At 32.7% G+C, this 14666-nt stretch overlaps 1 protein-coding gene across 2 annotated transcripts in view; it reads left to right on the plus strand.

The window, feature by feature from the left end:
• SNTG1 (syntrophin gamma 1) overlaps positions 1-14666 on the plus strand; it is a gene marked incomplete at both ends in the record, with an annotated part of 324893 nt that overhangs the window by 24970 nt on the left and 285257 nt on the right. For both annotated transcript variants that reach the window (XM_081266627.1, XM_081266628.1), the window contains one exon: positions 12267-12323. In XM_081266627.1, the coding sequence (XP_081122753.1) occupies positions 12267-12323 (57 nt within the window). The remainder of the gene's footprint in view (positions 1-12266; positions 12324-14666) is intronic.

Raw genomic sequence — 14666 nt, forward strand, 5'->3', positions numbered from 1 at the left:
CAACACTAATAATGCATATAGGCACAAAAATTATCAATGAAATATTAGAAAATAGAATTCAGCAAGATATAAAAATAATTGTATGCCATGAGTGTTTTTTCTTTTTATTCCAAGGATGTTAGAATGTTTTTTTTAATTTAAAAATTAACAAAATTAGTTCATAATGAAAATCTAAAAGCTTTCAGAAAACTAGTAATAGAAATTTCTACCTATTTTTATAGAGCACTGACAATCATCTACAGCTTAAAAACATACTTACTACTGAAGGATTGAATGCTTGCCCCCTAAATTCAGGCAAGGAGGTCTTTTCTCTCCTCTGCTATTCTATGTAATTCTGGGGGTATTAGCCAGTGAAATAAACAAGTTAAGGAAATAAAAAGGCATAAGATCTGAGGAGAAAAAAAATTAGAATGTTCAATGTAATTGTCCACTTTAACATACTCCATACTCAATCTAACCATCTCTCTTCATTTCCACTGCTAATTCCCTTTCCAAGTCATAATCACCACTTATCTTGAAGAATAATATAACCTCCAAATTGATTCTCCCAATTTCAGCACTGCCCACCTCCCACTGATCTCCAATTTTTTTTTTTTTTAATGTGGTGCTAAGGATGGAACCTAGGGCCTTGCACATGTTAGGCAAGTACTCTACTAATAAACCACAATCCCAGCCCCTTCCAACTATTTTAAACCAAATTACTTCTGTGTCTAAAATTCTGTCCTGGTGTTCTATGTCCCACAGAATACCTAAGAACTGGCTGTCAAGATGTAGTGTTGCATAGGGTTTGCTCTTCCCTTCTATTTTTCCATCCTAATTGACCTTGAGTTGCAATGACTTTTTTAATTCCTGAGCATCCTAAGCAAATTTCACCTCAAACTTTTGCACTTGATGGTCCCAACTCCTGGAATACTGTTTGTTCATCCAGGTATACACAAAAATTACTATTTTTCCTCAAAATTCAGGCTGTGCTCAAATGTAATCTCAAAAGGCCTTCTTTATCCCCAAATTATTCTCTGTCATTACTTTTGTTTAGATATTTTCTGCTATTATTCTGTCCTACTATACTGTGAACATCCAACAGGCACAGATTTTCCCTTTAACATTTTTTCCTCTTCTCACATTCTCCTTAACTCACTCAATTATTTTGTCCTTAACAAAAGTATAAAATCTTTAATTTTAATTTGGAGTTCACATGTTTATCCTTTCCCCTTATATTCTTGCTAGAGGGTGTTGAAAACCATCCACCTAAAAACCAGCAGAAAAATACTATCTCAAACAAAGGTAGGATAAATGTGTACACTTAGGCAGTATTTCCAGGCTAACTGAAGAAAGTTTCCTTCATTGAAATCTGTTAATGAAGGCTCAATACATTAAGTGAAGCTCCATAGTTTTAGAAAAAAAAATATAGATAGATAGAGAAACTCTAAGAAAAGCACAAAGCAAATAGGACATATGAAAATAATCTACATATTCCTTCACATTTATGGTTTAGTTCGGTATAAAATTATAGTTTAAATAAAAGTTTTCCCTGGGGAAGAAAAAACAAGAGATAATAAAAATAAAAAATCCTGTGGAAAAGAAAACAAAGTTATGAGATGAAAGATCATCAACATATAGTAAAAGAAAGTTAAGATCGTAATACCTAAGGAAGGGTTGGGGGAACAAACTTGAAATGATCAAATCCTTAACTTCAGTGGTGGAAATCAAGAACTGGGTGCCCACACTATTAGGAACTTCTGATACCCCTAACTGGATATCCTACCACAACCCACATCTCCTTTCACAGATTTCAGCTTTAACAGAAAATGATCATGATGTTTGCTTTGGGAATGAATAAATCAGAGGCCCAGCTGAGATTGTGGTGAGACATTGTACAGAAAATCAAGGCATTAAAACAGTAAGATGAACAGTAACCCTCCCTCATGTTCATTTCTCTCCCAGAATACCCAGAACATCAATAAAAGATGCCTTTGAGAATAAAAAAGATAATCTCAACAAAATATCCCTGTAGATACCAATATTTGGAAGCTCCTCAGACCACTCAGTCACATCTTTATGGTGTCGCTGATTGAAGCTTGATCACGTGTACATGGCTTCCATCGTCATTTGGATGGTACACATAAACGAAAAAGAAAAGATCACTACTAAACAAATGCAAGGAAGAATTAAGAAGCAGCAAATATGAAGCCATGAAACAGAACCTAAACTGAAATAAAAAATGTTACACAAGTTCCCAGAAACAGGAAGAATAGAAGTTGCAGGGTGATAACTGTGAACATGTTAAATCTCAGTTAATTCATATTGGAACAAGAGGATGCATGAATTCAGGAGCAATATAGTCAGATTAAATAGAAAATTAGAGAGTATGTAATCATAGGATCAAAACATTGTTGTTTTATTTAAATGAGTTTTACAAATGGAGGGGATGAATTTCATGATATGTATATAGAATATTGGGAAATTTTTAAAATTCATTGATAATACTTAAGGAAATGCTAAGAATTATACAAGATGGAGATGTAATTATATTCATTAGTTCATGGATGAATAATATTTCAAAGTAATAATTCTGTAAATATCAAATTTTGACTCTCTAAAAGTTTGTAATTAAGTACCTCAGCTGTGACAGTTTAAAAAATATTTATATTTTTATGATATTAACAGTTTTGAGGAGTATCAGGTATTTGTACACTACCTCACTATTGAGTTACTTTTCTGATGTTTTTCTCAATATAAGTGAGAAGTCATATGTTTGGGGGACCAAGTTAACTATGTTCAGTGACTCTACTGACTCTCCGTCAATCATAGGCACAGGTAGTTTGTGAGGCTTCTCCTCTGTGAAGTCTTTCTTTTACCCTTATCCTACCCTATATATACTGTGTTCTGAAAAGAAAGCATGGTGCACTCACCACAATTAAGGACTGGGAGTCCTTAACCTCACCTCCTTGAGGACCGAGTATATGCACAGCTAACTGGAATTAGTTATTGTGCTGTGGTGTTATCTATTTTCTGCCACTTATTTATCCAAACCATTTGGTTACATCAATGAGGGATCATGGATATTTATGCATGGAACTAAAATTGGATACAACTTTACTGATTATGTTTTTCAGTTGTCAATGGTTGCTACTTAAGTTTGTTTCTGTGATCCCTTTAATTTTGTCCCTCAATTTTTTTTTTTTTATCAATTCCTCATATCCTGATCCCTAAAAAATGCTTCAGGCTTATCTTATACATTTTCTTTCCAAGTCCTCACATCAGCTGCTTTTCCTGGGAGCTCTGGTTCATTTTACTGGGAAGTAATATTAGAAACCAGGGATCCTGGTGCTCAGTGTGCTATGACCTGTGATGTGATCCCATCATGCTACCACTTGTTACAGCAAAGCCAGTCAGAGGAAGCTCCAGGGCCAGCTACCAGGCGAAGGTAGAGGGAAAACTGTGGCCAAGAGCTTTTATTCTAGTTTTCATGGGAAGGAATGGGATAGGCAAACCAAAGAGTGAGGATTAGCAAGTGTGAATTATTACAGTATCACTCCATGGTATAAGGACTTTCCATGGTTACCTAAAGGATGGTTCTGAAGTGGTTAGGGCAGATGACTAACACCCTGGAATGTGAGCAAGGTGGTTGGGATGTAGATTTAATCAGATATCAAGAAAGGGAATCAGCCAGCCTCTAGCCATGACATCATAATCTAGATCAAAAGGGTATTTAATTTAATCACATATTTTATAGGATATCATTTTTTAAATATCTCTCAGCTGAAAGAGTTTATAAATATCTATATCTATATATATATATGTGTGTGTGTGTGTGTGTGTGTGTGTGTGTGTGTTACTATAATTATCCTGTAAATCAGCATTATAACAAAGGTGACCATTTAGTTATTTCAGTAAATAAAATATTAAACATTTCAGAAATATAAGTACAGATTTGTACTATTATTAATATCAATATTTATCAGTGATATGAATATTTTTTGAAAATGATATTGTTGGAGACTCTAGTAAAAGAAATAATAGATACTACTATAAATATTAAAATATTTTTTACCTTGCAATTTGAACATATTCTAAGACAAAAAAATTCACTCAAATGTTCTTTCTATAATATGCCAAGAAGTCTTGTTGAGACAACATATTCAAGCATGATTGATTAGATAATCAAATTCATTGAGTTTTTGTTTCACACAGCCTTTGGGATAGCTGTTTATCTGAATCAATTAGAAGTCCCCTGACAGAGTTAGGCAAAGAGTAGATTAAGCAAAAAGAAATGATAGATCCATTACTGTCTTAGTGTGAAAAAACAGAAAAGAATGGGGCAACACATGTGTATGTCCAGCTACTTAGGAGACTGAGGCAGGTGGATAGTAAGTTTGAGGTCAGCCTTGACAACTTAGCAAGACCTTGACTCGAAATAAAAATTAAAAAGGACTGGGGATGCATCTCATTGGTAAATCACTACTCAGTTCAATCCCCAGAACTGAAAAAAGAAGGAAGGAAGGAAGGAAGAAAATAAGGAAACAAAATAGAGTAGAGGGCAAACTTGTTCGAAGGTATAGAAAACTTGATCCTGAGATTCATTATGGAGATGCAAGGGATTTATAATAGCCAAAGCAATCTTAAAAAAGAAAAGAGTCAGAAGATTGACATCTGGTTTTAAAACTGTTTATGAATAGACAGAATTCTGGACATAATTATGGCCACAAGAATAGGCACATAGGTTAATGAAATAGATTTGAAAGTCCAGAAGTAAATTCTTACATTTACAGTAAGTTGATTTTTAGCAAGATGGCCAAGACCAATAGATGACCCATCTTCTTCTCAGAAAGTGGTGGTGGGACAACTGGATATCCACATGCAGAATAATGAGTATCTTCTTCATACCACATACAGAGATCAGTTCAAACTGAAATAAATATTTAATGTAAGAGCTAATACTATAAAAGTCTTTGAAGAAAAAAATATATATATAGCATCATAACAAGGAATTAGGCAATGGTTTTACCAATGTTACACCAAATATGTGAGAAAAAAAAGAAAATTAAAGTATACTTCACAAAAATTAAAAATGTTCATTCTTCAAAGGACATTTAAGAAAGTAAAAAGATGGAAACATGTTTTTCTAGAATATATAATGAACTCTTACAACTCAGAATAAAATAGGCCATCAAAAAATGGTCAAATAAAGTTCTTTAAGAATATATACATGTATGTGTGTGTGTATCAATAAGTGTATATATGAAGTTTGTGTATATATCAAGTAAGAAAATAAAAAAATTACAATGAAATTCAAATCAAAAACACAATGAGCTTTTATTTAATCACTATTAAAATGGCTATAATTAAAAAGCCAGATAATAACATGCATTACAAAAGTTGTGTTCAAATTGGTTCCCATTCATTGATGGTAGGAATGAGAAACAGGGTCACTACTTTGGAAAACAGTCTGGCAGTCCCCAGTCCTACTTGTTATATGTCAAAGAGAAACCAACACATATCTCCATAGGAAAACTTGCACACAGATGTTTACAGCAGCATTGTTCATAATAATCAAATAGGAAAAACAACTAAAATTTTTATCAATGGGGGAATATATACATATAAACTATGATTTACCTATGAAGTTAAGTGTTATTTTATCAGTAAAAAAATGGAGTATTTACACAGGTTATAATATGGATGACCTTGAGAACATCATTATAAAAAGCCAGACAGTAATGACCACAAATTGTATGATTCCATTTATGTTAATGTCCACAGTATGAAAATATAAAGAGATGGAAATTAAATTAGTGAATGCCTAAGTCTGAGATACAGAATAGTAATTGAAGGGTTGGCTATTCTTTAGAGTAATGATACAAAATCCTAAAATTAATTGTGATGGATGCATATTTCTGTAACCATACTAAATGCCATTGCATTACACATTTTAAATGGCAAATTTCATGACATGCACATTATATCTCAAAAAGGATGTTTCAGAAAAGAAAAAAATAAGCTGTATAGATCCACATATCCATCATCATTCCTGTAAATAACCATCCATATTTATAATAAGTAAAACATGAGTTTATACAGAAGTCTCTATCTTCCATTACCCCATCTAGCTTTCTTGCCCTTGCTTATTTATAAACTCTCATTCCATCAGTAAGAAACATGACTTCCCCCCATACATCATTCATTATTGAATTTTCTCATTTTATTAAATATGTACTGCAATATTAAAATTGCTAACCCAAACCTTGATATGATACAACTTTATCAACTTAAACATAGTATCATGTGCTGGGAGTCATTGAAATAGAAATATATATTTGTAATGCATTTAGTTCATTTAGTTGCAGTCTGTATTTCTTGTTGGGATACCTCAATTGCCTAAATGATTTTAAAAATACATTAAGATTTACTCTTTTTTTTTAAGAGAGAGAGAGAGAATTTTTTAATATTGATTTTTTAGTTTTTGGTGGACACAACATCCATCCATCCTTCTTTCTTTCTTTCTTTCTTTCTTTCTTTCTTTCTTTCTTTCTTTCTTTCTTTCTTTCTTTCTTCTTTCTTTTTATGTGATACTGAGGATTGAACCCAGTGCCCTGTGCATGCCAGGTGAGCGCGCTGCTACTGCTTGAGCCACATCCCCAGCCCAAGATTTACTCTTTGTGCTCAAAAGTTCAATAGCTTTTAACAAATGTATGGAGGCAAGTGCCCACTATCATGATATCACATAGAAGAATTCCATTCCCGTATACATCCCCTGTGTTTCACCTATTCAACCTTTTCCCCTTCCCCTGAACCCTGGGCAATCACCAGTGCTTTCATAGTCTGTAGTTTCCAGAATGTCACATAGAGAGAATCCAAGTATGTAGTCTTTTCAAACTGGCTTCTTTCTCTGAGTGATATGCAATTGAGGTTTTTGTGTCTTTTCATGGCTTCCAGAGCAGACTTCATTTACCACCATCCCTCACTGGAGTGATACATTTGTTACAACTGAGAAGCCTACATTGACACATTATCTCTATGCCTTTGAACAGCTACCAAGATAAAAGGCATTTCTGTGTCAATAAAAACAAATTGCTATATAATATTTCATTATACAGTTGTACCACTATTCACCTGTTGAAGACCATCTTAGTTGGTCACTCAATAATGAATACAATGGCTATAAACATTTGTAGGGATCTTTGTTGTGAATACATTTTCAAGTCAGTTGGGTAAATAAGACTAGAATTCTGAGATCATATAAAACTAAGTTTGACTTTGGAAGAAACTCTCAAATTCTTTTTGGAAAAAAAAATGTTTGGCCATCTCTTTTTTCATTTAACATGATTATTTAACTTTGATTTAGACCCTGTGCTAAATGTTTGGGAGAAAACTGAGAAAAGACACATGTTCCACCTTCAGAATTGTGTAGAGGATGCTGGAGAGGATGTGGAGAAAAAGGAACACTTTTACAGTGTTGGTGAGATTATAAATTACTATGACCAGTATGGGAATAAGTATGGAGGTTTCTCAAAAGACTAGGCATGGAACCACCATATAATTCAGTTATACCACTTCTCAGTATTTATCCTGAAAAATTAGTCATCATACTGCAGTGATACACACACATGTTTATAACAGCATAATTCACAATAGCCAAACTATGGAACCAGCTTAGGTGTCCATCAACAGATGAATGGATAAAGAAAATGTGGTAACAATATGTAATGGAGTTTTGTTCAGTCATAAAGGAAAAGAAAATTATGTAATTTTCAGGTAAGTGGATGAAACTAGAGACTATGATGTTAAGTGAAACAGAACATATGTTAAGTCAAACTCTAGTCATGAGTCATATATTTTCTCTCATGTGTGGAAACTTGAGAGGGAAAAGGATAGAGAAGTTAGGGATAGATCTCATGAAGACTAAAAGGAGATTTGTAGAAGAAAGGGACTAAAGGGTGGGAGGCACAGATGGAGCAGGAAGTGCTGGGGTGTGACCAAACTCTATTGTTATATTGTGTGTTTGTACTTATACATAATGACAAATACCATCATGATGTACAACTATAATCATCAACACACACCCACACATTTAAAATAAATAATTGCAAGTTCTATGAGAGCTATAATAACATGTGTAGGCATTTAAAAATTAGAAACTAATGTCATTATTGTTTCTACCTTCACCACTTTATCTATTCTTCCTTAGTTGTCAAGGGAGCTAACTGCATTTCCTATCTCTTAAGCTATAACTTCCTTATATCTTTCACATAAAATCAATACACTTTTCTAATTGCTATTCTCTCTAGTGTGTGCATTGTTTCCACTCCTTCCTAACTTTCTCTTATCCATATTTCAGGAATTCATGTACCTGCAATACTTGATGGCATTTATTTTGTAGAATGTATAGTTCTCGTCTCCTATGGTCCATGTAGTCTGTTTGTGTGTGCACTTAGTCTGTTTGTGTATGCACTGTGTGTGTTGTGTGAAACATCATAGTCTCCAAGGCAGGTATGCTAATTTTTTCTATAAAGCACATTAAGTATTTAAAACAAACTTTCTTATCACATTGATGCTAATTGATGGGTTGTACAGTAAGTCCTTTAAAACCACATATTATTATTCTTTGCTTCCTTGTAAGGAAGAGGAAGTTTTATCAAGATATTTTCTATATGAGATTTCACAGGAGCACTAGTTTGAATTTTTGTGTCTTAAAAAATAAGATAACAATATCAGTTCTTTCTTACCAGGCAATGATATTTAGGAAATTCAAGATGTGACTAAGGGCTGGGGCTGGGGCTCAGTGGTAGAGTGCTTGCCTACCATGTGTGAGGTACTGGGATTGATCCTCAGCACTACGTAAAAATAAACAAAGGTATTGTATCTTTTTAAAAAACAAAAGACGTAATGAAAAACACTTCACGTCAGTTTATGGTATTCTCTGATTTATAAGAATAAATCATGAATTTATTGTTGATGCAGTTCATTAATGCTGCCTTTATATGTTTTGGGGGACAGGAGGGAAGAACCCCATATGGAGACATGGAAAAAGTGTGGTAGGGCTGACACAAATGTGAACAACTAGAGATCAGCAAGGAGCCAAAGTGCGGAGTTATTTCCCTTCTTATGCTTCCTGCTGCCTGCAGCTACCAATTTAAAAATTTGCTTTTAAAACACCAGGTAATTTGGCCAGATGCGATGGCACACACCTGTAATCCCAGCTGCTGGCGTGGCTGAGACAGGAGGTCACCAGTTCAAAGCCAGCCTCAGAAATTTTGGGAAGCCCTGTCTCAAAAATAAAATGGGCCGAGGATATGGCTCAGTGGCTAAGCACCCCTGGGTTCAGTCCCCGGAACCAAACCAAACAAAATAACCCACAGAAAGTATGGTTGGTCCAACACACTCAACTTTAGTAAAAGTAGCTTCTGCAGCAATACCATACCGCAGTGCAGTCTGGAGTGCACGTGCGCAGGCGCCTGTGTGCGAGCCTTTGAACAACATGGAAATAAGTGCTGTTACTGAGCTTTTGGGCAGTTAGTTTCTGCTGACTGTGGGAACTCCTCTCTGCATCAGCAATTTTGTATTTGATTTGGAACTTGTTCTAAATATTTGCCACCAAAGATTAGAAGGCAGACTTTGACAGAATGAGCAAAGGCATTCCAGAGACCTTTGATAATAGTGGTATGCTTGTTGCTTCTACCAAAGAAAAAGAGCATTGCCGTGCACACTGAGCTGCTGAACCAAGATCACTGTCCAAGTTGCTGTCGTGGCTTGAGACTATTTTGCAAGATGTCTAGAAATTTTAGTTGATGGGGCTTGCTTATTAAAGTATATTTTCTCTGACAGCAGTTTTAAGACAGTTGACATAGGTTGTCCCAGCTGACTGTCCTGGTTGGCTTTGCATACATTTTTATGGTATCAAGTGTACATCAGAATTAAGTTTAGAAAATAATTAAGGAAATAGTTTCTGACATCAAAGAACTTTAGTTTGGTTTGATGGGCAGTCTTCTGAAGGTAATTTTTATGTCTGTTTTATAAGAATAAAGATCACTGTTTAATTACCTGTTCTTATCTGAGTACTCCAGTGTTTGAGCTATTCTATGATGTACATATTTATTTATATGTGAGGTGGATAAATATTAATTTGATATTTAAGTGACTATTCCTGTCTAGAATAACAGATTTAGGGTGTGTATCTTAATATTCATTTAATTTCTACTAGTTACTAGGGCACATCACAAATATTAAATCTTAAAAAAAAAAGTTGTTACTGTTTTATTTATCATCATTTTGCAGATTTGGAAACAATGGCTCACAGAACTTAAGTAATTTGACAAATACATTAAATTGTGGATATGTGAGTCTTTAATAGGTTCTAATTTCAATTTCAATATTGCTTGCAATGTTCAATTTCCCTTTAATAAATCTTTTAATAAAAAATAATTTTAAATTAATCGATTTTGAAAGATTTTCCTGTTCAACAAATGGACACTACTAATACTCAGCTTAAATTATATATATATATATATATATATATATATATATATATATATATATATATATAAAATGTTATTAAACCTGTTTTCATTGGTACCTGCAGAAATGTTTATATGCATAGTCTTTGCAATATAAATTCTAAAACACTCATACATGTGGTGGCACTGGTGGTGAGTAATGTAACAGAAAGCTTTGAAATAAAAAATAGCATTTATGGTATCATTTAATACTATATTTTATATTTCAAGATTACATAAATTATAATACAAATGTAACTTATCTGTGTGCATAAAATTTTAATGTTCATTTGAAAAATTTGAATGTCAAGTAATAAGAGTCATAAGGTTTTAAGTAAAATAAATATTTAAAAAATTAAATTTCTTAGCACATTGGCCAAAGGAAAATAATTTATATTACCAAGTGCTACTCATGTGAACTTACAATTTTTAATAATTTTATATTTATCTCCACTAAAAGATTTCATTTTTAATTAAAAATAAATAACATGATAATATTACTTAGTTTATGGTATAACGATCTTGTTCTTAAAATATGCTCATGTTTTATTTATAAAACTAAATATTTGACAAAAAAAGAAGCTTGACAACTCAGTGGTAAGTTATTGTCCTATCAAAATGTTTAGCAAAAGCCACTGGAAGCACACTATTTTCAAATTTTATCTTAATTATTCCTTAATATATGTGTTTTACATAGCTCACACAGAAAAAGGGAGTGAGGGAAAGAATTCATCCATAAGAAAGTGAACAAAATTTACATTTGGAGATATAAAATCTAGCCAGGTAAATAGGGTATTTGTGGAAATACAGGATTTAGATTATATATGAATATGTATATATAGAATATATCATATGTGTGTATATGCATACACACATGCATATTATATTTACATATATATTACAAATGCTGAGGGAAAAGAATGGGTGGGTTCATCAAATGGCTATGCTTTGCAATAGGTTCAAGAAGGCTTATGTGAATAGACCAGATTGTAGATAAAAGCTTTCACCCTTCAGCATTCCCCTGAGTATGCATTATGTAGAGACGATGGCCTTAAAACAGAGCACTATTGATTTTTCTAATTGAAAATTACAGAATTTGTCCAAATAAGACTCTTTGTGCTCATATCACTGTCTCTGTGATTTTTTTTTTCTTTAAATCACATAACCAAGTAATGGAAGTATTGTTTCCATTGAAAAAGGATTAGAGAAAGTGATTTTGAAAACTGACGATTTCATTATCATTTTTATTTAGGCATGTAATTCGTTCTTTTTCCAAATAGGCAATTAAAGATTTTGAATATGGCTTATTCACAGATTTGATTTTAGACATCATATGCATCATTCATGTCCTGGGGCAGAGATAAGTCCTTGCTCAACTCTCAGATCAAATGAGTTGGTGGTGGCAGAGATAAGTCCTTGGCTAATGAATATTTACCACTGACACTGAGTTACTGTTACATTACCAAAAGCTTGCCATTTCTTAGACAAGAATAGAGTGCACAAAAGTAGGAAGTCTAAAAATCAAGATTCAGAATATGTCCCAAAATACCATGGAAAAAGACTTAATTTATCAGAGTTTAATAACAATATTATTTTGAGAAGTTATTGACCTGCAATTTAAAAATTATAAAATGCTCTATTAATTACAAGTTTGGAGTTGCTTTGCTGTCAAAAAAGATTTTTTTTAAAGCAAAAACAAAACCCAGAGGAATAAAATGTATGAAAGTCTAGTATTAGGAAGCACTAACCACTCTTAAAAATCCTGTCTTTCAGGAAAGAACGGTGACCATCAGAAGACAAACAGTGGGAGGATTTGGATTAAGCATAAAGGTAGTCCACCTTTCCAGTCTATCCTTACACAAGCCAAGTGTAAGGGATTAACTCTTGTGTATTTTAATGTTTGCCAGTTAATAATTAGAAAATATTAGCTACAGCAAGCTTCTTAATATTTAGAGTGGGTTGTCAATTAAGTAGGTTCTCATAAAATTTTGACCACCCTTTATCTTTTGCTTGGACATTTGAGAAAAAGTTTTGAGAATTTAAATTTAGCTAGCATGAAATATAACTTATTAACATTCTTTATCTGGTTTATTCTTTTGCATTAAATATGACACTACATGTACATCTCTTCCTTTAACCCACCAGAGTAAGGAATGTTGCCCTGCAGTCAATAGAAGAAATATAAATTTTATACTAACAAAAGACCTGATAGTATATGAAGGATAGTTTTATTATGTTTTCTTTTTCTTTAACTAACAATTTTATTAAAGAAGTAACTATATCTTATTTAACAATGCCCCCATTTCATTTATTATAAAACTTTTAGGGCTTTCATTTCTGTATGTTATTGACTATTAGAGATGTACTACACCTGCAACTTATTATCATTTTAAGCAAAAGAGAAATTATGAAAGGAATGGAGATTGTGCAAAAATTGAAGCTAGATCAGCAATTTAAATGCCTTTACCAATACTACAATTCTGCATAGATAAATAAAACGTAAATTTATATTGATTCCTGGCTTAGACACTTACTTATATGAGTTGAAAATCATTTATAATTCTCAGGTACACATTTCATGAAATTTTAACATAGTTCATGTTATGTACGCTTGGAACTTTGTGAATATCAATTCTGAACTTTGTGAATATCAATTCTGGCCAACTTTGTGAAAATAACCAAGAGGAAAGATCAATTTGCAAAAGCATGATAGTGTCAGTGATGAGAGTATTGCTATATAAAATGTTAGTTTTAAAGCATACTTCATATTCCAGCTAAGACTAGGGAAGCATGCAGAACAAATTGCAGGATATGGCAAGTATGCCCTGGGGATTCCATTATCAGTAGATAAGGATTTTTTGGTTTTGATTTTTTTCCTGCTAAGATGTTTATTTTGATTATTTTGAAGACTTTATAGGTACCACTGAAGATAATAGAAATTCCATGAACAAAATCTAATAGTGGAAGTTGATTTCATTTGAGTTACACATTTTTCCTGATCTTGTCACTAACTTTATTTTAGCAGCGGAGTCTGAAACATTTTGCAATTTATTTTTTAACCCAACAATAAAATACTCTTTATTTTGATTAAAAATACCACATTTTAGCTTAGACAGTTTTTAAAGCATCAAAAAGTTTCCTTTATTTAAAGCTTTTCATTGATTACACTGAATTGTACTTGAATTTTCATATACTCTTATTTTCAAATACCAAATACTTGAAATAACTTTCAAGTATTTATATGTATATATCCTTAAAAATAGTAGCTACAAAAGTATTATCTGACTCTGATCAGTTCCATATAATTCAGATATTTAACAAAAAAGGAAATTATTTCAAACTTCTTATATATACACACTAATGAATATCAATAATTTTATTTAGAATGATATTCATTTATTCCAAAGGGAATGCTTTTATGGCTTTTCATTTTCAATTTCTTGTTTGAGTTTTTCTTCTTGAAATGATGTTTCATTCTGTTAACCCATATCAAAAGATGATTGTTTATTTTAAATAGCAAGACTATGATACAAATATCTTTTTTGTCATATGTGAATTGAATGAACTACTGTGCTTATCTATTAACACTATTTTCTTTAGATCTGAGAATTTTAAAATTCCATGTAAGGAACATTACAAAACATTCTAAGTGAGAAGCAGAATTTATGTTGAATCATTTATTGCTGTCAGGAGCAATTCTGAGCCAATAATATAATTATGTATATATACACGCACATAGTTTGTCTTTGTTTACTTCAGTTGAGGAATCACTGTTGGCTCACACTAGAGGTTTTATAGTGAGAATTATTAATTAAAGCTTTAATGACTGCACTGGAGTTAGCCAAAGAAAGATGGTGTGGTAGATAACTGAAAAGGCATTTACAAAAATAGTTATGATTCCTGTGGGTCTTCAGGTGAATTGCACATAACTCAGACACAGAGTACCTCAGTTTCACCTTCCAAAACTCCTTTTTAACAGGGTACAGTGGAGCATACCTGTAATCCCAGTGGCTCAGGAGGCTGAGGCAGGAGGATCACTAATTCAAAGCCAGCCTCAGAAACTTAGCAAGGCCATAAGCAACTCTGCAAAATAATACTGTCTTTAAATACAATATTAAAAAAAGGGCTGGGGATGACTCAGTTGTAAAGTGCTCTTGGGTTCAATTCCTAATA

Source organism: Spermophilus citellus (genome assembly GCF_964194105.1).
Source record: "Spermophilus citellus genome assembly, chromosome: 14".
Classification (NCBI taxonomy): Eukaryota; Metazoa; Chordata; class Mammalia; order Rodentia; family Sciuridae; genus Spermophilus; species Spermophilus citellus.